Source organism: Micromys minutus, assembly GCF_963924665.1.
Source record: "Micromys minutus genome assembly, chromosome: 17".
NCBI lineage: Eukaryota > Metazoa > Chordata > Mammalia > Rodentia > Muridae > Micromys > Micromys minutus.
In genome coordinates this window covers 2510231-2534669 of record NC_137952.1, presented here as the reverse complement: position 1 = coordinate 2534669, position 24439 = coordinate 2510231, and the positions used below count along the sequence as shown (strand labels likewise).

At 48.5% G+C, this 24439-nt stretch overlaps 1 protein-coding gene and 1 pseudogene across 3 annotated transcripts; one reads left to right on the top strand and one right to left on the bottom strand.

Moving 5' to 3' along the window:
* Positions 1-2374: 2374 nt before the first annotated feature.
* LOC308431949 (small ribosomal subunit protein uS8-like) lies at positions 2375-2736 on the bottom strand (annotated as a pseudogene). Its single transcript has one exon. The product of its transcript is annotated as a small ribosomal subunit protein uS8-like (transcript).
* Positions 2737-16984: 14248 nt separating this feature from the next.
* SLC35C1 (solute carrier family 35 member C1) lies at positions 16985-24235 on the top strand. Of its 2 annotated transcripts, XM_080931547.1 has the most exons (3): positions 16985-17048; positions 18206-18729; positions 22293-24235. In XM_080931547.1, the coding sequence occupies exons 2-3, from the start codon at positions 18237-18239 to the stop codon at positions 22850-22852; spliced, it is 1053 nt and encodes a 350-aa protein (XP_080787673.1). In that variant the 5' UTR covers positions 16985-17048; positions 18206-18236; the 3' UTR covers positions 22853-24235. The 2 variants fall into 2 exon arrangements, with proteins under 2 accessions (XP_080787673.1, XP_080787672.1); XM_080931546.1 differs by lacking the exon at positions 16985-17048 and having other exon boundaries at positions 17869-18729.
* Positions 24236-24439: the final 204 nt, after the last annotated feature.

Genomic DNA, 24439 nt, shown 5'->3' with positions numbered 1-24439 from the left:
AGGGCTTTGGTTGGGAAAAGGAAGAGAAAAGGAGGTATTAGCCACCGGTTAGTTTGCTTCTGGAAAGTGTTGAAAAACCCTATCGAGGTTTGGAGAGATGGTTCATCGGCTAAGGGCACTGACTGCTCTCGCAGAGGACCCGGGTTCAACTCCCAGCAACCACATGGTGGGTCATGGCAATGTGTAACTCCAGACCCAGGGGATGCTGCACCCTCTCTGGTTTCCAAGGGCTGTGTATGCAGTGTACACATGCGCATCGAGTACAAAATGTACAGATGTGCACGTACAGAGCATGCGCGCGTGCAAAGTAAAACAGTAAAACTTTAAAACAAAATAAGCTGAAAATCCTATGGCTGTTTCTCCCCAGGGCTATTTGCACATCTGTATGATTTCATGTGATTATCTGACAAAGGTCTGTCCTTCCTACGCTGAGTGGCATTTCTTTCTTTTTAAGATTTATTTATTTTATGTGAATACACTGTCACTGTCTTCAGACACACCAGAAGAGGGCATCAGATCCCATTACAGATGGTTGTGAACCACCATGTGGTTGCTGGGAATTGCACTCAGGTCCTTCGGAAGAGCAGCCAGTGCTCCACTGAGCCATCTCTCCGGCTCGAGTGGCATTTCTGAAGACCTTCATCATCAGACTTGGAGGACATATTAGGTTGAGAAAGGGGTTCATGGGGAAGGGCCAAGTATGGAGTGGAGAGACAAGCCCTGCCCTGGGAAAAGAGGAAAGTTCAAATACTGAAATCCCATAGTCCAACTCCAGCCCGAAGTCCTGTGAGGAAGGCAAGCAAATTGGGAACAGCCCAGCAATTTGAGACTCCACGCAGCTTGGACTGTGTACACAGCAGTCTCTGAGCAATGCCCAGACCTCATCTGTGCCACGCTGCAGGTGTACTGCGTGTCCTGAGTACTCCACAAAGAACCTCAGAGACTGACTACACAGGCTCCTGCACAGCCTAGGCTTGAGGTGACACTCATGTACTAGTGCAAACCAAATACATGACTTCTCTGAGGAAACTGACCACCTCTGATGGACCCCAAGTACCCCCAACCTGGGGCTGTGATCACAAGGTGCTGGAGGCATTGCTCAGTCAAGGGGTGGGTAGTATGTGGCAGCTCTGACTATGCCCAGTTGTCTTCTGGGTCACATGCCACCTCTGGGTCTCCTCTTTAACCACATATATGCAAGAGCCCTGAGGCTTCATAGGCCAGCCCCCACCTTCCCTCTCATTCCCTTCCATGGGTCAGTGAGTACAACCCTGGATTTACTCATGAGACATTGAACAATTGCTATATTTACTCAGTGGTCAAGTGGATGAAATCAGAGCCTAGACACCAAGATCTAAAAAAGGAGCCAAGTGTGTTGGCATAGGCCTGTGGTCCCAGGTATGTTGGCATAGGCCTGTGGTCCCAGGTATGTTGGCATAGGCCTGTGGTCCCAGGTATGTTGGCATAGGCCTGTGGTCCCAGGTATGTTGGCATAGGCTTATGATCCCAGCAGCCAAGGAGCTGAAGCAGGAGAACCATGAGCTCAGGCCTACCAAGCAAGATTCTTTACCCTAAACACAGATCTAAACTCTCCCTCAGTTCAGTTCATACATCTTCAGCCATGCCAGTTCAGACACTAAACACCCCCAGGCCACCATTCCTCAGCACAATGGGGAGATGACCAAACAGCCAACAAAAAGCCAAGAAAAAAGAACCCAGGATCTGTAAGGATGACCCCCCAGTTAAGAGCCGCCATTCCTCTACTTGATGACTGTTACTGCACAACCTCATTTAACCCTTGTGATAACAAATGAGGTGGACGTCCGTTCTCAGCTCCCAATCTGCAGGCCTGGAAGTGTGCCTTAAAGCAGTTGAATTTACCTGCAATATCAGATATAGAGGCAAAAATTCAAGGCTTTCCTTGGCTACATAGTGAGTTGGGAGCTAGCCTGGGCTACCTAAGAACTGTCTCAAAAACAACTAGATTTATGTTAAGCCAATACATGATTGAACAGGGAGAGGAGGTAGGAAAAAAGAGAGGAAACGGAAGAGGAGGAGTCAGGGAGTAAAAGGGAAGAGGAGGGGTCAGAGGAGGAGAAGGAAAAGAGGATCTCCTAGGAGGGGAACAGAGAGCTCAGTGGTAAATCTTCCCAAAATAGACACAGAGTTGTTTCCCTTATTACTGAGTTGCGTTTCCATTGAATGGGTTTGGGTTGAAAAGGATATCGCAACAAAAGAGAAATTGAACTTTTCCAGCATCACATGACTTGCTGACAGAATCTAGGGACTTTATAGTTCATTCTGCATGCATTTGTTTGTGTGCCAATGGTTATTTTTTTCATAGTCCAAGAGCCTTTTATTTATGCTTTACATTTCATCTTGCCTCTTCGTAGTCCATGATGCCAGCGGAGGTTGTCAGCACAATAAGACCAAACTGCCGTGATGGGAGCAGGTTGTTCTGCCATTTTTCTAGGTCTTTGAGTTGAACATCACACCTAACACTTATAACTCCTCACTTGTTCGACCTTCCTGTGAGGTTCACAACGATCTTCCCAACTCTGTGATCACCAGTGATCTCGAATTCACCAATGTGTCCCTTCATTATCACAGTTAAGAACCGAATGATGACCTTAGAACACGGCCTGAGGAGGACCTGGCATTTGCCTCTCTTCTCGGCGTTGTTGATGCTCTTGAGAGCATCTGCCAGAACATTCATTCGCACCATGGTGACAGCGAAAGAAGATGGCCGAAAGAGAGTGGGAGGGGCAAACGCACGGAATCATGGGCGGTCATTTTTTTCTTTTTATGGTATTCTCTCTAGGTTTCTGTTGTTGGGATCAAATGGCCTAACTGCTTTTCTGTCTCTCCTGTCTGCTCAGTTTGTTTGTCAAAGCAGTGAACTGTCAGTTTGTCCTGACTTCTAAGAGAATACAAATAAATATCGATGGCGTTGTAAAAACAGATAAATAGGTAGAGTGGGCACAGATGACTGAAAATGAATCTTTACAATGAGACAGTCAAGAAAGCAGACAAAATTGCTTTCAAAATACAAGGAAGTGGGAGGCTATCCTGAGGGTACTCCGACCTCACAAAGCCTGGACAATGCCTTTCCAGTCAGATCTCCTTTGATAATATATGGAGAATTCGGAAAAGCTTGGAGCAGCTTTGCCAGATGAATGCATAATTGCAGGGAAACAATTTCTAAAAAGTCTAAAGAGAAGGCGGGAAGCAGAGAGAGAAGTAAAACCTAAAACATACACAGTGATATATTAAGAAAATTCTGTTTGAACTAGTCTACCTGTGTGTGTGTATGTGAGTATGTGTGAGTGTGTGTGTGAGTGTGTAAGTGTGTGTGTATGTGTGAGTGTGTGTGTGTGAGTGGTGTGTGTATGAGTGTGTGTGTGTGTGAGTATGTGTATGAGTGTGTGTGTGAGAGTGAGTGTATATGTATGTGTCAGTGAGTGTGTGTGTGTATGTGTGAATGAGTGTGTGTGAGAGAGTGTGTGAGTGTGTGTGAGAGAAAGTGTGTGTGTGTTTGTGTGTGTGTGTGTGTGTGTGTGTATGTGTATACTCTAACACATATGTGAATGCATCTGGACCAAAGGTCAATGTCATGGCTTCTTCAGCCTTGGGTTTTAGAAACAAGGTCCTTCACTGACCTGGAACTCAACAATCGGGCTAAACTGCTAACTAGTGAGAACCAGGAATCCTTCTGTGTCCCCAGGGCTGGGTTACAAGCATGCACAACCTTACTCCTCTTCTACTTCAGTTCTAGGGGTCAAACTTGAATCCTCATCCTTACAGGATAACTGCTTTGCCAACTGAGCCATCTCTCTGGCCCTCGATCAACTTTTAAAACAAAGATGTACTTAATTTATGTGTGTGTATCTGTGTGGGGGTATACACACAGGAGTGCGGGTGACGGAGGAGGACATCAGAAGAGTTGACATCCCCTGAGCTGGAGTCCCGGTTTAGCTACCCAACGTAAATGCTAGAAACCAAACTCTGGTCCTCTGAAGCACGGGAACCGGCCCTCGCCGCTGAGCTAGTTCTTCACGTGCCTCCTTAAATGTCAGCCTTGGTGAAAACTGACTACGCACAGGTTCGTGGCTGCAGAATTGGAGCTCTGAAAGTTTTACTTATCTGTGCAATAAGCACAACCAAGACAGTGACTGACAAGGAAAACGATGAAACAGAAAACATCCCATCGCTCCAGAAGGTTCGTGATTTGTTTGGTATCAGCCTCAGCCACCTCAGGCAGCCCAGGATTGTATATTTATCTATTCTAGAACTTTGTATTAATGTGCACTCCTTGGTGTCTTCTTTCCCTTCCCTCGGTAAAACGCTTTGCTGTATTTCACATGTATGAATGTTTTGCCTGTATGTGTGTCTGTGGAGCACATGCCTGCTGTACCTTCTGTCCTCAGGAAGAGCAGCCGATGCTCCTAACCACTGAGCCATCTCTCCAGCACCACTGAGATGTCTTTGAGTTCCACCCACCTCTCTGTCTGAAGGGACAGCATTTTTGGCTTATTCACTGGTGAGCTCATTAGATTATCATTACTGTTCAGCTGCAGGAAGGTCCTGATCACAGCAGCCAATGGCATTCCATCATAGAAATACACCCCGATGCACTGGCCCACCTCCTTCCGAAGGACCCCAGGACCGTCTCCAGATTTTCTGTTTGGAACGAAGCTGCTCTAGTTTTTCAAGGGTTTTAAGGCGAACACACTTTTCCAACCCCTTCTATACACATTGTAGAGAATGCTGGGTTGTCCTCAAAGTGGGTTACTATAGAGACACGAACAGGCAGCTTGCCAACTTTGTCATCACCAGGGTGTGTGGGGAGGTCAACTGCCCCACCCACTTCAAGAAGGGTTCTGTAACTTTAGCCTTTTGGTTTCCTTTCTCTAAAGGCACTGCCCATCCAGATTGTTTTTGCACTAGTAGTAAGTTTGCTTCTGGACACTATGTAACTCCAGTGTGTATTTACACACACACCAAGGCACACCTGTGAGAACATTCCCAGGCTCCTCCTGCACCTCAGTTGACAGGTTGGGGAGGGCTCCTGGAAAACCCCTCACAGGTCAATTCAAACCTATTTCCCGGACATCAAAGATGGATGGTAAGCCCTGCCCATGAAAACCAAATCATCAACTTTCCATGATCCATGAGAAAAAAAAAAAAAAAAAAAAAAAGGCAGCCAGGTGTGGTAGCTTTTAATCTCAGGCAGAAGCAGACAGATCTCGGTGAACTAGGCCAGCCTGCAGAGCAAGTTCCAGATCAGAAGTACATAATGAGACCCTATCTAAAAAAAAAAAAAAACAAAAAAGAAAAAGAAAGAAATCACATTTGGTAATTTGGGTTTTATTAAAAATTTGGATTTCAATTAAAAATTTTAATTGTATCGCCTGAAAATGGTACTGTAAAGACAATCAGAAAAGAAAGCAAACCAGGCAGAGTGGTTGACACCTGTGATCCCAGCACCCAGGCGGCTAAGCCAGGACAATTGCTGTGAGTTCAAGGCCAGCCTGAGCTACACAGTGGGTAGAGTGAGAAACCAGTAGGAAAAATATTTGTAAAACATCCCTGGCAAAAGACTATCATCTAAATTATACAAAGAATTATTAGAACCCCACAATAAAAATAAACCATCCAATTTCAAAAAGGGTACAAGTTCTGAACGGGCACACCCCAAATGGATGGATACACAGGTGAAAAACAAGCACAGTGAGACAGATCTTCGTTGTCATGAGTGTGCCAAGGCAGAAGCACAGACAGACAGACCCGTGTCTTTCCAAAATGTCTAAATAGACCGAATAACAGATTTGCAAATCACGTCAGTTTTGCTGGCTGGGGTTTGCCAAGTAACCCCCACTTTCCTTGACAATCCGCTGAATCAAACACAGCTTCATTTTATCCAGTCTAAATACTAACATCAATGTGTACACACAGACACAGAATGTCTCAAAGGGTTGAAGCAACCTCAGCAGAGTTCAAAGAATTTCAAAGAGGCCTAACAGTGTGAGGTGTGCCCAGGAGATAACCAAGCCTAGTGGAAGAGCATCAACATTGGGGACAACATTAGCTGAAAGGAAATCCCTGGGACATCCTGGAGTTCTCTTCCTGTCACTCCCTAATAAATACACAAGGGTCAGATGATAGGGCTGAGGGGCTGTGCGGTAGTTTGAATATGCTTGGCCCAGAGAGTTCTGCATCTTGATTCAAAGGCAACTAGGAGAAGCTGGCATCCTCGGGCAGCTAGGAGGAAGCTCTCATCTGCAATAGCTTGCCTAAGCGTAGGAGGAGGCCCACCAAACCTAACACCACAGAGACACACCTCCTCCAACAAGGCCACACCTACCAATTGAAGGATTAGGTGTCTATGGGATGCAGGTGAAGGAGCTACACCCTTACCTTAGTCAGTGTGTCTGATAAGTTCTCGGGCTTCATTTTCCTCATATGATTGTAATATAACCATTAGCTTTGATTTACTTGACAGATCTATATCATCCCCTTCTACTTTAAGGTATAAGCTATTTATCCGTCTGGGCTACTGCTTCTGTTCATATGCCTACCAAGGTGCACAGCCTTTGTCCTCAAAATGGATTTGAATGGAGTCTTGCTGAACCATAAAGAGCCTGACATCAACACTTGGCATCTTCAAAGCCTTAGAAGATAGAAAGCAAACCTGGTAGAACTGAGAGAGAGACCAGTTATATTCAGCTATGCACCAAATTGGGAAAATCGAAAACTTTACTATTTGCAGTTACTTTAACTATGAATATCTCCTGCTTCCTTAGGAAAAGTTCAGCAGTAGATCTTGCACATATTTTGTTAGAGTTATCCATAACATTTCAGGGCAGGGTTTTTTTTTTTCTGGTGTGTAGTTGCTTTTCATTGTTGTTGGCTATTTTAAGTGGTGCATTTTAAAAACCTCAATTTCTACTTGTTTATTTCTACTTGTACAAAAACAATTGATTTTTGTATTGATCTTCTATTCTGCAGCCTTGCTTAACTCACTTATAAATTTCCATAGCTTTTAAAAACACCATTATTAAGACATAAATCACGCGCCGTAGAGCTTACCCACTTAAAGTCCGCTGCTCGGCAATTTTTAGTATACTTAGGGCTCTAAGTCCATCACTACAATTGCTTTAGAATGTTTTCATCAGCCCCACAAAAAAGCCTTCATCTACTATCTCCCATTTAGAGTAAGTATTCAAGTCAAGGGCCTTTGGTATATTTTCAGACATCAGCAACATCAGCCACTTTAGAATAATTCCCGAGCCAGCAAAAGATCTTTATGTATATCCCTTAGATGGTTTCTCATTTCTCCCAGCCTACTTCCTACACAAAGGCTTCTGTACCTCCTGCCCCTATAGATTGCTCTATTCTAGATGCTATGGTAGAATATTTTTTGACTTTGTCTTCCTAAGGTTTTCAGCGACAAGATGGTAGAACAAGCTGGACCTAATAGAAGTGATTAGGTCCCTACAGAGAAGACGCTGTCCTTAGGATACATTAGCAGCGTTGTCATGAGACCCCGCTTAATTTCCTTGAGAATGGATTGTTGTAAGAACAGCAATCCTGGGGCTGGAGAGATGGCTCGGTTGTTTTCTAGAGGTACTGAGTTCAGTTTCCAGCACTCGTATGGCGGCTTGCAACTGTCTGTCTCGGGACCTTCTTCTGCTGTGCAGAATAAACAAGCAAATAAACAAACCTTCGGAAAGAAGAACTGATCTAGCAGGCAAATGTCCATGCAGATTAAATTAATTAGTTGATTAATTAATAAATAAATAAACAAATATTTTAAGACAAGTTGATCTTTACAGAAATAATGATAATAAATGACAGCAACCCTGCCTCCTTCCCTGCCTCCTTCCCTGGCTCCCCACATCTGTCTTCCCTCATTCCATCATGTTCTCACACACCCTCCATCACTACACCAGCAGGCAGATGCTACACCACACTCTTGAGAAGTTCCCAGGATGATTTTCAAAACAGGGTTAGCAGTTTCCCTGCCACGTGTGCCTGTGAGCCCCTCTAAGCTCAGTTTTTCTTGTATCATGTGGGTTTTGACTCATTAACGTCATTTCCTTTTAATTTGCCTCCCACAGTCTACAGTCACATTTCTTCTTTGTCCCTTTGCTTAATCCTTGTGTGCTTCTGAGTGTTCCGGCTTTCTTCTCTCCTGAGTTTGTGGTTTCATCTATTTTGGTTGGAAAATATAGTCCTGTATTGGGGGATGTTTTGTGCACTGTGTATTCAGACGCTGATTTCTTCACCCAGACATCTGGTTGCAGTCTGGAAGATGGCATGGTCGACCATCTCCGGTCTGTTTTGTAAAAATTGTCTCCCATCACTTCTGATTGGTTGATAAAAGAGCTGATCACCCAATTAGTTGTGCAGAAGAGAACAGGGTGGGACTTCCCATTCCAGTCAGAGTCCCATAAAGAGCCAGAAGAATAGAGAAGGACCACAGGGAGAGGAGAAGGAGAGACCATGTGGATGAGTCAGGAGGATTTGCCCTGAGTCTCCATGAAAGAGCAGCTGTCAGGACACACAGGGACAGAGCAAGCCAGCAAGACTCAGCTGACAAGTAGAGACATGTGACTGGGTATTAGCAGCCTAGTCAGGTTAGAAAAATTCAGAACCTGCCCAGTGTAGGTTTGCAGCTTGTTAATAAAAACAGCAGGTTTCTGTGTCTTTGTTCCGGAGCTAAAATGGGCACAGAAACACCCCGCAGTTATTTGACAGCAAAAGGAACATTAGAAAACTCCCCTGAAGAAAAGCCCTAACACATGTTCCTTCCTAAGCTTCACTATGTGTGTGAGAAAAATGTATTTTGAGTTTCTGGGCAAAATTTTCTACACAAGTCAGACATGTTTAGTTAATACTTACTGTATCCTACCATAGCCCATAGCCTCAATGTCTTCTTTGTTCTCAGGGATTTCTCATTCTATTAACTAATGTCCTGTCATTATCGAAAGTAAGATCTTGAGGTAATTGGAGTCTGCAGCCATCACTGTAGACATAACATCACAGACTGAGTCCCTGTGCTGAAGTCAATCTTAGTTTCCTTTTATCGCTGTGATCAAAGTAATCTGAATGGGAGCATCATTCCCTGGTGCCCATCCCTGAACTGCCCGCTGCGCAGCAGAGAAGGCTAGCCCGGCACTGAGTATGCAACCACTGCACAACAGCAGAGAAGGCTAGCCCAGCACTGAGCACACAATCACAATCCTCTCTCTCTGCCAGGGATGTGACCAGCTAACTCAGGTTCCTGCCTCAGCTCCCCCACAGTGACAGAAGAACCTGGAATTATGAGCTAAAATAAACTCCCTCTCCCCAAAGCTGCTCTGTATTAGGGTATTTTCTGGCAGAAACAAAACTAGAATTGTTTCTTACATCCTTTGTTATGGCTGTCTGGGATTTAATAGGAATGGATCCTATTCTATTTTAATAATCAGAACTTTTCTTCCTTATAAAACTTTTAGGTTGCAAAACAGACATTTTTCTTTCCATTGATATCATAAAATATGAATAATTCTCAAATAACACTGTTTTGAGTTATTAGAAACCTAATGGAATTAAATTCTTTTGTTTAATGTTAAAGACTATTCTGCCAAAGACAGAGAATATAAAAAGTAATTGAATTTCAATTATCCCACTTAATCATCTTACTTAAATTTATACAAACATTTGTTGCTTCTGAACAAGTAAAATGTTCCTTCTAAAGTTATCTGCTTTAATGTTCACACCAACTGTCTCTCCATCTTCCTGTTTATTTAAACAGCTGAAAGGTAACAATTTCTTCACACAGAAAATACAGCTCTCAATTACCATTAATTGTTGGACCATGATAAACATGCGTGTGTCTACCAGTGGACACAATGCGGGATAATTGCCTCATATGGAGCACAGAGAAAGATTTCTACACTTTTCTGTGCTTAGAAACAAGTGGTCAGCTGCTAAGAATACCCCCAAATGACCAGTTTGTGTTTCTGGTGTAGTCAGATTGTTCAAATGTCTCCAAGTTGGGCATGGTACCAACTAGTCGGGGATGCTCCTAACATCCCAGCACTAGGAAGGCTGAGGCAGGAGAATCCCTGTGAGTTTGAGGTCACCTGGGCTACATAGTAAGACAGTCTAAACAAACAAACCAACCAGGCTGGCAAGACAGCTCAGTAAATAAAGACAAATGCCATCAACCCTGACTAAACCTATCTGCACGATCCACAGAGTGGAAGGCTAGCACTCTCTCCATAGCTGCACCCACCCACGTACTGCACACAAAACCAGTAAGTCACACACAATAAACCTATTTTTTAAAAAAGCGAACCAAGGCTGAGTGTAGTGATGTACACCTGTAATCCTAGCCCTCAAGAGACTCAGACAGGTGATTATCCGAGTCTGACGACAGCCTATACTACACTGAGCTCTGGGCAAGCCTGGGATATAGAGAGCTCCTATATCAAAAAGTGTGTGTGTGTGTGTGTGTGTGTGTGTGTATCTGAGTATGTATATGTATGTATATCTAAGTTTGTATATGTGTGTGTGTGTGTGTGTTCGCGCGCGCGTGCGCGCGTTCACACACACTCGCGCCCATGCAATATGTTTTTTTCATGGTCACAAGATCATTGACTTCCCAAATGACAACACCATGACATTCGACCATCTGTTCTTCCAAAGCTGAAGCCCTGGAGCTGTGATCTGAATTTGACTCACGTTCTCAGCATCCATTGGGGTTAAACCCTGGAAGCTGAGGGTGGCGCTGACAGGCAGTGGTAGATTGGGGGTAATGGGCTCTTAGAGGGCTGTAAGCGGAACAGTTTCTGTGAAGTGCCTTCCGTTCTTGTGAGACAGTTCTTACAAAAGAGGCATTATTCTGGTGTGCCTCTTTTGTATTATAATGGGTGCACCCATTCTCTCCACCCCACAACTCTGTTCTGTCAGCTTCAGGAAATGCTCTGGCCCATAGAACAGAAGAGTAAGAAGAACCAGCGTCAGGGAGTTTCAGTGCATACTTAGGCTCTGGGCAGCATCTGAGAGGAAAGAGAGGTGGATGAGAGGCTTGAAAGAAGAAAAGAGAAGGGGGAAATGGTGTAATTCCATTATAATTTCAAATAAATAAATAAAATTTAAGAGACAGAATAGAAGAAAAAGGAGCAGTTGTGCCGGTCTGGGTCGGGTCTAAACAGTGGGTGGACCCAGCAGAACTTCATGGTGACACTTCTGGCAGAGACTGCCCTCAGGGGCAAGGTTTCTGGAAAAGAAAAGCATGTGATCTTAAGATGAACCTGCCTTCCTGGGGGTGTTTCTGTGTCCCTGGGTTAGCCCTTAAGGAAAGAGACAAGAGCAAGTCTACAACCTAGAGGTGGAGCCCGTTCCTTAGCCACAGATACTGCAGGAAGGAAGCTACTGCCAGCACTGTACAAACCCCCTGTGGAGGTCCAGAAACTGAGCTGAGTCAGCAGGCAGGTCAGCCCCAGGGACCCCAGCTACAGGAGCAGATTGCCTCATGGGTGGTGCTGTTGTAGACATTACCAAGGTGTGAATATGAGTCCCAGGACACTTGCTGCTGCTCCCAAAGATTGGAAACAGAAATAGAGACAGTTTATTATGAAGTGGTATTTGTTTAGGGTTTTTATTTTTAAGTGGGGGCAGGGAGGGCATACATAGACCAGAAGCCTCCCAGGAGCTGGAATTATAGACTATTGCAAGCCATCCATCAGCTGTAGGTGCTAGGAACCCAACTCAGGTCCTCTCTAAGAGCATATACTATATGCTCTGGAGTTTAACTTGAAGGCAGATTGTATGTCCTCTGGCATGAATGTCACCTTTGTGCCTTTGTCTCTGTGGTAGTTTGGATAGAAGTGGTCCCCATAGACTCAAGTGTTTGAATGCTTGGCCCACAGGGAGTAGCACTGTTAGAAGATCCTCTTGGCCTTGCTGGAGGAAGTGTGTCACTGTGGGGGTGGGCTTTGAGGTTCCACATGTTCAAGCTACACCCTGTGTGGCTCACAGTCTCTGCTGCCTGTGGATAAAGATGTAGAATGCTCAACTCCTTCTCCAGCACCATGTCTGCCTGCACGCTGCCATGCGTCCCACCATGATGATAATGGACTGAACCTCTAAACTGTAAGCCAGCCCCAATTAAATGTTTTCCCTTATAAGAGTTGCCACAGTCAGGCAGGCCCTATGGCTCATGACTTTAAATCTCAGTACTTGGGATGCAGAGGCAAGCAGATCTCTCTGAGTTTCAGGTCAACCTAGTCTACAAAGTGAGTCCAGGACAGCCAGGGCTCTGTTACACAGAGAAATCCTGTCTCGAAAAACCAGTTAAAATAAAGAGTTGCTGTGGTCTCTTCACTGCAATAGAAACCCCAACTAAGACAACCTCTAAACCTGCTTCACCTTAAAAGACACCAGTGTCTTAGGGTTTTACAGACACCATGACTAAGGCGAGACTCATAAAGGACAACGTTTATTTGGGGCTGGCTTACAGGTTCAGAGGTTCTGTCCATTATCATCAAGGAAGGAGCATGGCTGTGTTCAGGCAGTACGGGTACTGGAGAAGATGCTGAGAATTCTACATCTTGTTCTGAAGGCAGAAAGGAGAAGACTGGTTTCCGGGCAGCTAGAAGGAAGGCCTCTCAAAGCCCACCCCCATAGTGACACATTTCTCCCAACAAGGCCACACCTCCTAACAGTGCCACTCACTGGGCCAAGCATGTTTAAACCACCACAACCATTCATGAGGTTTAGGGTTTGCTTTGAACTGGCATGTGCTCGTTTTAATTCAGCCAGCCCTAGCTGTAAAAAGTCTATTTCTACTCTCATTCTGAGGCTGTGCATAAGATTTCAGGGAGAGGTTATTCAGCCCTGTACATCTATGATGTGCTGAGCAAGCCCTCTTGGTAGGGCTGACACATACCTAAGAGCCTTAGTATCTGTCTCATATTCATCCACTGCACATTTTCTGCAGACCTACTGTGTGCAGACCATGTGGTAAGTCTCAAAGAACAACAGACTCCTAGACCTTAGCCTCGTGCTCTTGGAGCAGAGGTCACGATGCTGGCGGTTCTGGGAACAGTTAGGCAAGCTGAGTTCCATCTTTGTAGCAATTACTCTGGAGAAATTCAGTCCTTTTGAACCCATGCCCATCTCTGTGATATCTGGGGGCTGGGGGGACATGAAAAGCCCCTAAGGTTCTGTAAAGCTTTGATGTTCTGAGCAGTTTTCCAACATGTGAAAATGCTTTGCCTGGGCTTGGTGATATAGGTACAATCATGGCTACTAGGAGGCTGAGGCAGAAGGGTCACAAGTTCAAGACCATCTATGCTACAGAGTGAGTTCAAAGCCAGCTAGATGACAATAAAACCCTGCCTCAAAAATTTTAAAGGAAAATGGGGGAGGGGTGTGCTCTAGATATAGTTAAGTAGTGGAGCACCTGCCTAACATGCATGAGGGCCAGGGTTCAATCCCCAGCACAGGAAGGAAGGATGCAAGAGAAGGAGGGTTAAGGAAGGAGGAAGGGAAGGCAGGAAGATAGGAAGGGAGGGGAAAAGGAGAGGTGGGAGGGAAGAGGAGGCAGGAGATGCCCTGGGGTGCACAGTGCTATACACCAAGAGAGGCAGAAGAACATTAGTGGTTTAGTTAGTGAATGATTGCCCAGGTTCAAATCCCAGCCCTGCCTTTTACAAGCCTTTAGAACCCTAGGAGGGTCATAGGTTACTTTACTTCTCTGAATCTCAGTTTCTTTTATTTAGTGGTTTTCCTTTTTTCCCTCCTTCCTTCTTTCCTACATAGCTACCTACCTATCTACCTACTTTCTTTCCTTTTTTCCTCCCCTCTTCCTTCTCCTTCTCCTTCATCTTTTTTGTAATGTGTTGTGTAATCCAGGCTGGCCTGAACTTGCTGTATAGCTGAGAATGACCTTAAATTGTCCCCACTTCTCAATGCTCAGGTTAGCGGCACATGCCATTGCGTCCAGTTTGATGTGGTTCTGGGGATCAAACCCAGGGCTTCACACACACTAGGCAAGAGCTCTACCAAATGAGCCACACACTTGGTTTGTTTTGCAGAAGGTAAGGCAATGTGAGTTATTCTGTGTATGTTTAGTGCTGAGGCCACAGGGTGCCAATTACCGCTCGTCACCACTGCCCCAGCACACTCTACCACCAGGCAGCTCACAGCTGCGGTGGGAGAGAAAACTGATGAACGGCTGAGCTAGAGGAAGAGACCAGACAGTGGTTCAGCTGTAGGGCTACCAAGTCGCCCCTGTGGCAGATATCCTAGAAACTGGTACAACCTGGGCCCGGGCACATCCTTCAGAAGTAAAACAAGAAGCAGCAATGCCAGGTGTCTTAGTTAGGGTTTCCATTGCTGTGAAGAGACACCATGACCAAGGCAACTTGTATATATTTCATTGGGACTGGCTTACAGTTTCAGAGGTTTAGTCCGTTATCATCACGGCAGGAAGCATGGCAGCATCCAGGCAGACATGGTGCTGGAGGAGCCAAGAATTCTACATCCTGACCCAAAGGCACCCAAGAGGAGGCTCTCATTCCACACTGGGCAGAGCTTAAACACAAGAAACCTCAAAGCCCATCCCCACAGTGACACACTTCCTCCAACAAGGCCACCCCTCCTAATAGTGCTGTGGGCCAAGCACTCAACCATGAGTCTATGGGGCCCAAACGTAGTCAAACCACCAAACCAGGACACTCCCTAGACCTGGCATGTCTAAGGTCTGATGCAGCTAACTGACTGCAGCTATTAATAAGCCTAACGAGTTTCTTCAGTTGCCAGCTCAGTGCTTCAAGGGCGTGGCACCTGTCCCTCATGAAAGTAGCCAGAGCAAGAGCAAACACAGGAACATAAAGACTTCTTGTCCCCAGTGTGGAACAGGAAGAAAGAGCCAGGCTCAAGCTTTTCTCACAAAGCCTTCTGAGGAGCTGCCTGAGGTGTGTGGGGGGCCATGAAAACTATTATTTTCATGGACCGGAAAATGTCCAATCAGGTTCCACTTCTCCAAGGCCCCTCCACTTTCCTTGTCGTCATAGTAGGGAACAAATCTCAAATGCATAGGTTTCAGGGGGAACCAAGGACATTCAAGCCACAGCATCCGGAGTGAGTTGACTTCAGCTCAGGAGGCAAACCGGCCAGGATTAAAATCCAGACTGCTCAACCTCCTCCTCCAGGGCTCCCCGAGATCAACTTGCATGTCTGGGATTCGACATTGTTGTCCGTAGACCAGAGACTATGATGGCTCCACCTACAGGGGGCTGGCCTGCTGTGTATGAAACACGTGGCAAGATTCCAGTCTTCCATAAACCCTAACTGTAGGGTGTGTCCTTGCCAAGAGCAATGACATCTCTTGGTCCTCAGAGTTGAGCTGCTAATCTGAAAAGGCTTACTTGCTTGGAGACTAAATACATACATGGATAGATTCAGCATACACTGTTCTTGACCCAAGGCAGAACACCTAAGAAGGCCTGTGCTGTCCAAAGCCAAATGCTTAACAGAAGTCAGCCCAGGAAATAAAGACGATGTCTTATAAATTGGACTGAAAGAGAAACTGGCCCCCTGCTCATCTCTGCATCTTCCCCAGTTTTGCCTAAAAGATGTGTTCCTTTGACTGGTACACGCTCCTTTGACTGGTACATGCTCCTTTGACTGGTACACACTCCTTTGACTGGTACATGCTCCTTTGACTGGTACACACTCCTTTGACTGGTACATGCTCCTTTGACTGGTACACGCTCCTTTGACTGGTACACAGTCCTTTGACTGGTACATGCTCCTTTGACTGGTACATGCTCCTTTGACTGGCACTCCTCCTCCTGTTGACAGGCACTCCTAATCCTGGCTCTCCTGCCCCAACCTTGAGCACTAGCTCTGCCTCTGGAGTCCTCCACCCACTCACAGGTCTGTGGATTTGGTTCACTCTTTGATAACTCTCCCCATGTACTATGGGGTGCTCCCCCAGGCATATCTGGGGTGCTCCCCCCATGTACTCTGGGGTGCTCCCGATGTCCACTGGGGTGGGCAACCAGTTTCACTCCTATCCCAGTGGAGAGTGGAGCTGTCCATTAAAACCAGGAGATCTATAGCTAAATGTATTCCAATTTTATATTTTGACAAATAGTACTGATTCCCCACACCCCTTTCCCTTGCTGTAATGGGAATTGGACCCAGGATCTTGTGCGTGCCAAGCAAGCATGCTACCACTGAGCTCTATAACACTGAGCCACACCCCCAACCCTTTATCCATGTCTCATGTCTCAGTATGCATGTCTAAGCCCACTCACTTTTTGAGACAAGTCTAAGTTGCCCAGGCTGGCCTTGAATTTACATTGCGGCCCAGACAGGCCTTGAACTTTTGATCTTCCTACCTCGATTGGGATTACAAGCCCTTTACCATCAGGCCTTACTAATAAAACAGTAATTGAAATACGTTAAACCGACACCTTTATAGCCAACCACACAAGCAATAAATCTGGAACCATTTCCACAATAAAACCAGCTCGGCCCAGGGCAAACTTGCCTGCCCAATAATGGAGCTTGGGAGAAACCAGAGAAAAGCCAGTCCTTCAGAAGCCCAGGTGTAAATCCTGGTGCCCAGGACTGGGAAGGGTACCCCCATCAGGGAGTGAGGCTTTAGGTGGCTCTTCTGGAAGCACGTGCTTGGACCCTAAGGGTCAAGGACGCATCTTGGTTAAGGGATGTGCCAGCAACGGTAACAGGTTGGAGGAAGTACCAGGCTGGCTGGGGCGGAGGGCAGGAGACGACGTTGGCCTTAGATAAAGGAAATGAGCCTTCTGGATGGGCTCCCGGGGTAATCACCCCACCTAGCCCAGAGCCCGACGTGGCGCACGCTGGGGACAGCGAGCAGGAAGTCGTGCTCGGGGGCGCGGCTTGGGCAGCGTTGCAAAAGCAGCCGAAGGCGGTGCTGCAGGTGCACCCGAGGGCGCCGCCGGGGGTGAGCACCAGGTCCCTCTATCAGCCAGGACGCCGGAGCCCAGTCGGGTGGACAGACGGTACGTTCTTGAAGGGGAAGTGCCCCGGGAAGGGGGATACTGCATTGGGAAGCTCAGAGGCTTTAGTCTGGGCATCCAGAATAGACTTTATTATGGCCTCTGAAGTGCTACTTGGATCTCCCAGACTTCAGGCCCTCCTGACTAGGTCTGGAAGTGAAAACAGGGGTAGGAAGAAAGGAGAGACTGCAACAAGGTCTTCCCGAGTGGCCTGAGCTCGCGGGATGGGGGAGATGCAACAGTGGGGAGCCGGGAGCAAAGGGCTGGTGTGGGGGTCTCAGGAGGATGCTGAAGATGCACCTGATCCTAGCCTAGTGGATCTGAAGAGGCCAGGGGAACAGACAGTGCGGGTGGAGGAAAGAATGACTAAACCTTCCAGAAAATGGGAGAGGCTATAGCACTAGAAAACCCTTCCCTGGCCTCGGAGGTTTCCGGAAGAAGGCGTGTCTGTGGGCACAGGTGCAGACTTGCCGGCGCGCTCCTGACGGCCGCGAGAAGTGGGAAAGGCCGGGCGAGCTGGCCCTTTAAGGCGGCTCGTAGGCGTGTCAGGAAATGCGCGCTAGGCCCGCCCCGCTCGGTAAGTGGCCCGGGACGGGCGACGCTGAGCCGGAACTTGGGTTCGGCTCGTGGCAGCCGCGGGCCGGTCCCTGTCCCTGGAGACTCCTCCCTGGGCCTGGGTGATCTGATCCCTGCAGCACGCCCTCCCTTCCGCTCGCCCGTGCTTCCGGGAGCTCCCGCAGCCTACGCCTCCCTCTCCGCTCACCGCTTCCCACGCGGTCCGAGTCCAACGATTTCCTCCTCCGCTCTGCCCTTCTGTCGCTCTCTCGCTTCCTTCTCCCTGAGACTCACGTGCCTCCTATAGCCAATCTAGCCATGGCTGTCAGGGCCCACATACTTAGTTAGGCCCCTTCTCCCTTCCCTGGGTCTTATTTCATGTGACTACCATCCTCCCGACCCCCTTCCCCGGGAGCGAGCAAGATGAGGAGCGGTGCACCTCGGCAAATCCGGAAGCAGAACTTCATCCAAGAAGGAGGGGACCGATAGGTCACCCCCTGTGACAATTGAAGGCTGCAGCCACAGGCCCTAGCAGCTTGAAGCCCTGTAGTCCAGGGAATGCTTCTGGCCGTGAGGTGACCTAGCTCTTCTGCCACCATGAACAGGGTCCCTCTGAAGCGGTCCAGGATCCTGCGCATGGCGCTGACTGGAGCCTCTGCTGTCTCCGAGGAGGCAGACAGCGGGAACAAGCCATTTCTGCTACGGGCTCTGCAGATCGCGCTGGTGGTCTCTCTTTACTGGGTCACCTCCATCTCCATGGTATTCCTCAACAAGTACCTCCTGGATAGCCCCTCCCTGCAGCTGGATACCCCCATCTTTGTCACCTTCTACCAATGCCTGGTGACCTCACTGTTGTGCAAGGGCCTCAGCACTCTGGCCACCTGCTGCCCTGGCACAGTTGACTTCCCCACCCTAAACCTGGACCTCAAGGTGGCCCGAAGTGTGCTGCCTCTGTCTGTGGTCTTTATCGGAATGATAACCTTCAATAACCTCTGCCTCAAGTACGTGGGGGTGGCCTTCTACAACGTGGGACGCTCCCTCACCACCGTGTTCAATGTGCTTCTCTCCTACCTGCTGCTGAAACAGACCACCTCCTTCTACGCCCTGCTCACCTGCGGCGTCATCATTGGTGAGTGGGACTCCGGGGCTGTGGGGAGCAGGAATACTAAAGACATTGCATGCTATCTGTCCCAAGTCTCTTGCATTACCAGTCATAGGAAGAGACCTGTAGAGAACAAATAAATTCCTTGCTGTGACTCCAGCAAGTTAGGGATCCAGCCAATGTGAAAATAGTAATGTTAGCAGACACTACAGCAAACCAGCCAGGCACTGAGATCTAAGCATTTGACCCACAGTAACTTAACCGATCACACAGCTAATCACTCGCAGCTGGGATTTGAACATATGCAATTACCTCCATGGGTCACACTCTTGACCCCCACACCACTGTTCTTCTCAAGAGGTCAAGAGAGGTCCAGGATGAACTCAGGTCATCAGGATTGGCACAAGCACCTCTGCCCACTGAGCTATTTCAATAGTCCAGTGTGTGTGTTTTAAGAGGCTTTAACTAGGCTTTCAGATGTGACCATAGCATCCTCTGAGTGGCAGCATCTCTGCAAAACTGCAGCTTGCAGAGGTTGTGCTCCTTCCCACAGCCCTACAACTAAGAAGCGGATAGTCTCAGATGCAGTCTCTTGTTGGCCGCACTCCCTGGCCTGTGTCTCCGTCCGTCTGCTTTGTTCCTGCCCATTGAGAGTTAGCAGGATGCAAACCAACACTATGCCTACAGGCCAAGTGTGCTTTTAAATGAAATTCCTCAGCCTCATCCACTGTGTCCTGATTCTGCGACCATCTTTTTAGTGCCCGGAAGTCATATGTTGGTAGGGGCTTTTGGCTTGGACAGCATGTGTTAGGGAACATATTTGCCGCTTTGAATTAATTTAGTGGCTGCTGGGTTACAGAGATCAGGGCATCTTTTCCCTCAGAGTCCCAGATGAATAGAAAGTGACCTCCATTTGTACCTGCTCTGGTTTTTACTTTGTCTTGTTTGGCCTACTTAGATGTCTCTGTGTGTCTCTAAAGCCCAGGCTGGGTGCTCTAGATGTAGGAACCAGACCAACCTGTACCATTCCTCCCTAAAAATATTCCCCTGGTTGGACAACTCCTGGATTCAAGGGTAAGAGGAGAGAGGTCAGCACCCCTCCCACTGCCCCCACATACATACCCCAGGAGAGCTGGCACTCTTCCCTTCCTGTCCATCCTGCACGCTACCCTGGGGTCCTACTCAGTCCACCAGCCCTGCCAGTGTTAGAGGGGATGGGCCTCCTAAGGGGAGAACTTACATGCAGGAAGGTACAGTCGCTGGAGAACCCTGGGTCCCCAAAGTAACAACTAGCTGATAGTGAGGCAGCTGAGAGCTATGGCAGCCTGCTGGAGTGGCACGGAAAAGTGGGCCTCTGCTGCCCCAGTACTGGCCCCGTCTGTTGGCTCTTTCCTCTTTTCCTCCTGTGAGGAAGGCCCATCTCTGGCATGACCTCCTAGACGTGAGACATGGGCTCACAGCCCCTCCCGGGTCTAGGACCTTGAGAAAGGAGAATGGAGTCCCTTCTGAGCTCCCATGGTAACCAACGGGAGACCTGGGGCGCTCTGGCTGCACAGGGAAACCCACAGTGGGCTCCGCTGGGCCAAGTACCTGTGATGCTGGAGGGCCTTGTGCCATTGCGAGATAGCATCTTGCTATGTTGCCCAAGCTGGTCCTGCCCCCAAGCGGCTGGGGCTGTGAGAGCACTTGCCTCTCTCCAGCTTCTAAGATGTGTGTGTGCCTTTCTCCACAGCAGCCTCGGTGCCCTCCTCCATCCACTGAGCAGCTAGGAACTTGTGGCCAAGTATTTTTCAAACCCTGTACCGAGTTTTAGGGTACAAGTTTGAGAAAGGTAGGGTGGGGTCCTCACTCCTGGTGCATGGGCAATGTTGATGACAGAGCCGGTAGACTGTGGGTGTGGAGAGGGACCAGGGAGTGAGGATAATCTGAGCAGGCCTTGCTGACAGACCCTGGCTGGTATGAGACTGCCCAAGCACTACAGGATAGGAACACACATTCGAATGAGTGCAGTGTTTTCTGAGGACAGTTGGGAGCCACGGGGGAAATATCCACTGTAGGAAGATCATTTTAGTCATAAGACAGACAGTGGATTGGTTAACGTGGGAGCAAGAACATGGCCCTAACTTTTACAGATGAAGGAATTTGGAACTCAGAGAGGTTAAGTAACTTTTCCCAAGCAGCTCAGCTTCAAAAGCACAGAGCAGTCAGAGCCCGATTGCTGTGATGCCTGTGCTGGCCCTGCTACTCCGTGTCACTGATTCCTGCAGCAGCAGTAAGCCTCTGCCTTTGGGAATGTGGTGTCTATAAGAGACCATAGTGTTGACACAAGGAGGTATCTACCAGCCAGGGGCAGGCAAGGAGCATCTTAACGGCAGGGAGCTGGCATGAGGAAGGGTCCCCAGGAGAGGCAGGCTTTGGCCTTGAAGAATAGTGGGGTCCTTGGAAAGATGCAAACACACAGAGCTCTGTGGACATACCGAGAACTGGGGAGCTAAGACAGTGGCTTGAGGCCATCCTGTGACAGATAAAGTACTGGCCAGATGCAGGAAGACCAGTGCTGTGGCCAAGGGAGCCATATAGGTTCTTAGAGCAGAGGGTGACCCAGGAGGGAGCAGAGACCTGGAGTGACTCTAAGCAGCATCAGGCCATGAGCAGCTCTGACTTCATGTTCATGCTGAGCAAGAAGCCAGGGCTCAGAGCCCTGTCCCTTTATAGTGCCCAAGGTCACTTTGCTGGCCCTCTTCCTTTAGAACTGTTAGCCCCAAGGCCAATTGTGCTAGTGTCTAGCCCTCCTTACAGTGATTGTCATTGTAATTAGAGAATTCACAGGGTCCCCCTCTGCTAGGTTCTGCCTGCGGGAATATGAAGAGTATTGGTATAACTTGGGGGAGGGTTATACCCCCCTTTCCTTTCTTTATCTGCTTGGCATTTCTATGCCCACTTAAGCCCACATAGTTCCCAAATAAAAGACACAGAGACCTGGTGTTTTTATTAACAAGCTGCTGGCACTATGCCAGGCAGGTTCTGAACCATTCTAACCCTCTAAGCTGTTAATGCCCAGACAAATACCCTGTTACTTGCCATCTGAGTCTTGCCCTGACTTGCTCCGCCCCATGTGTGTCCTCATGGTGAATCCTCCTGGTGTCTCCACATGGTCTCTCCACACCTTTCTTCTCTTTCTGCTCCTCTCTCTCTACCCAGGACCCTTTCACTGGGGTCCGGTGTCCCATCTGAACTGCCCCACCCCCAGTCATAGGCTGATCAGGTCTTTATTACCCAATCAGAGATGATAGAGGGCGATTTATACATAACATTGAGACAGGAGATACTTGACCCTCTAGAGGCTTGCCTGTCTGCACTGTAGCCGCTGGCCTTGGGCACAGAAATCAGCAAGTGAATACATAGCACACAAGACTGACCCCCACAGAGGGCTCTTCCTGCTGGGCTCTACTGGTGCAGAGATTAGACTTTGTATGTGCTGATGATGAGGTAAGGGCCACAGAACAATCCGAACTGTGACGTCAGAATCCTGTCCCCCTCCCTGTGTCCTCGTCCCTCCTTACCTTGTCACTCCTCTGTCTCTGTTGCAGGTGGTTTCTGGCTGGGTATAGACCAAGAGGGAGCTGAGGGTACCCTGTCCCTGACAGGCACCATCTTCGGGGTGCTGGCCAGCCTCTGTGTCTCGCTCAATGCCATCTATACCAAAAAGGTACTCCCTGCGGTAGACCACAGTATCTGGCGCCTGACCTTCTATAACAATGTCAACGCCTGTGTGCTCTTTCTGCCCCTCATGGTAGTGCTGGGCGAACTCCGTGCCCTCCTGGCCTTCGCTCATCTGAACAGTGCCCACTTCTGGATCATGATGACGCTGGGCGGCCTGATCGGCTTTGCCATCGGCTACGTGACAGGACTGCAGATCAAATTCACCAGTCCCCTGACCCATAATGTGTCAGGCACGGCCAAGGCCTGTGCACAGACAGTGCTGGCTGTGCTCTACTACGAAGAGATTAAGAGCTTCCTGTGGTGGACAAGCAATTTGATGGTGCTGGGTGGCTCCTCCGCCTACACCTGGGTCAGGGGCTGGGAGATGCAGAAGACCCAGGAGGACCCCAGCTCCAAAGAGGGTGAGAAGAGTACGATCGGCGTGTGAGCTCCTCCAGGGACCCGGGCTGAGCTCAGGTGGGGCCTACCCAGCACCGAAGGCTTCACATAGAGCCGGCTGGGTATGGTCCTGAGCAATATTGTTTACATCCTCCTCTGACTATGATCTCAGAGGAGCCAGGCTCTTTCCTGGTAATGTCAGAAAGCTGCCAATCTCCTGTCTGCCGCATCTCGTCTTGGGAAAGCCCTGCTGGGAGCGGTACCCTGCCTGCCTCCTCCTCCTGGGGCCTGTCTACCTCCACTTCGTCTCTGGGGTTGGGTCCAGCTGTAGTCTTTGGGGACCAGACTGATGAAGTGATGTCGCGCTTTCCACTGAAGGGAGATGGGTTGTGACCCTACTCCACAGCTATTTGAAGGAAGCTGGGGGACCCCACATCTCTGGGGCCCTGGGCAGGTAGCATAATAGCTCAGGTGCTATTAACATCAGTAACGTTCCAGTTACCTTTGGAGGCAGTAGGAACTAGGCCAAGAAAGGAAATGGCCGTGCTGCCTCTTGTGAGTAGATGAGTGTGACAGAGCAGCTGTCCGTGGGAGCTGCACCCAGAGTGGCTGCCGAGAAACCATTGACCTCTGCACTCCGTATCTGCAGCTTTAGATGGGGGAGCCACACGTGTTACAGATTAGTGATGAATGCCTCTCCAGCCCCTAACCCCAGCTTTTCTGGCCTGGCTTCTCTTGGCCTAGAGGGGCCACCATCCTGTTCTCCAACGCCTGCCTGTACCCTCTTTTTGTACTCCCTTTTACTCTCATCAGCACCCCCCAACACCTCCATCTGCAGGCAGGAAGTGGGGTCCACTCAGCATCTGTTCCCATGTGCCTGAGCCCCTCATGATGGTAAGAGACACTTATGTTCTCTGAGGCTGGGGCTGAAGGAGTCCAGTGATTCTCAGAGTTAACCCATTGGGCTCCTGTCACAAAGTAGCATAGACTGTGTGGCTAAGAACAATGGAGGTGGGCGTTTTGCTGTTCTGGGGGCAGCAAAGCCCACATGAAGGTACCCATGGACCCACTGTTTGAGAGGAAACCCCCCCATCCATATCCTCACACAGTAAAGGCACAGATAAACCCCCTCAGGCCTCTTGTACAGGAGCACTAGCCCCATTCATGAGGCCTCCACTCCATGACCTAACCACCCCCAAAGCCTTCAGCATAAGGATTCCAACAGGAATTTGGGGACAGAAGCACTCAGACCATGATACCCCAGCACCACACTCTCCTAACCTCAGGGTAGCCGTCACTGTCCTAGTCCCTTGTGTTTGGCCTTTCCTACCCCATTTCCTTGGGGGTAATGTTTGATGTCTTTGTCTCTTTCATGGAAAAATGGGGAAACTATATCCAGCCTTTGATTCCTACTTCCCACTGGTCTAATGAAGTTGGTGGGGCCTAATGCCCTGAGTTGTATGTGATTTAATAAAATAATAAAAAGATACAGCATGTGAGTGTGGACTGAGAGACACAGGCGGGATCTGGAACCCGAGTCTGTGGGGACTGGAATCTCTTAGGGCAAGGACAGTCCAAATACCTACTCTGTATTTGGGTGTCCAGAATTCACATTTCTGTCAGCACCAGCTGCCAC

Bases quoted from the DNA above. Each gene is read 5' to 3' on its own strand.
- SLC35C1 (XM_080931546.1), top strand. From the start codon at position 18,198: ATGAACAGGGTCCCTCTGAAGCGGTCCAGGATCCTGCGCATGGCGCTG. The intron at 18,730-22,292 runs GTGAGTGGGACT...TCTCTGTTGCAG, and splicing joins CACCTGCGGCGTCATCATTG to GTGGTTTCTGGCTGGGTATA.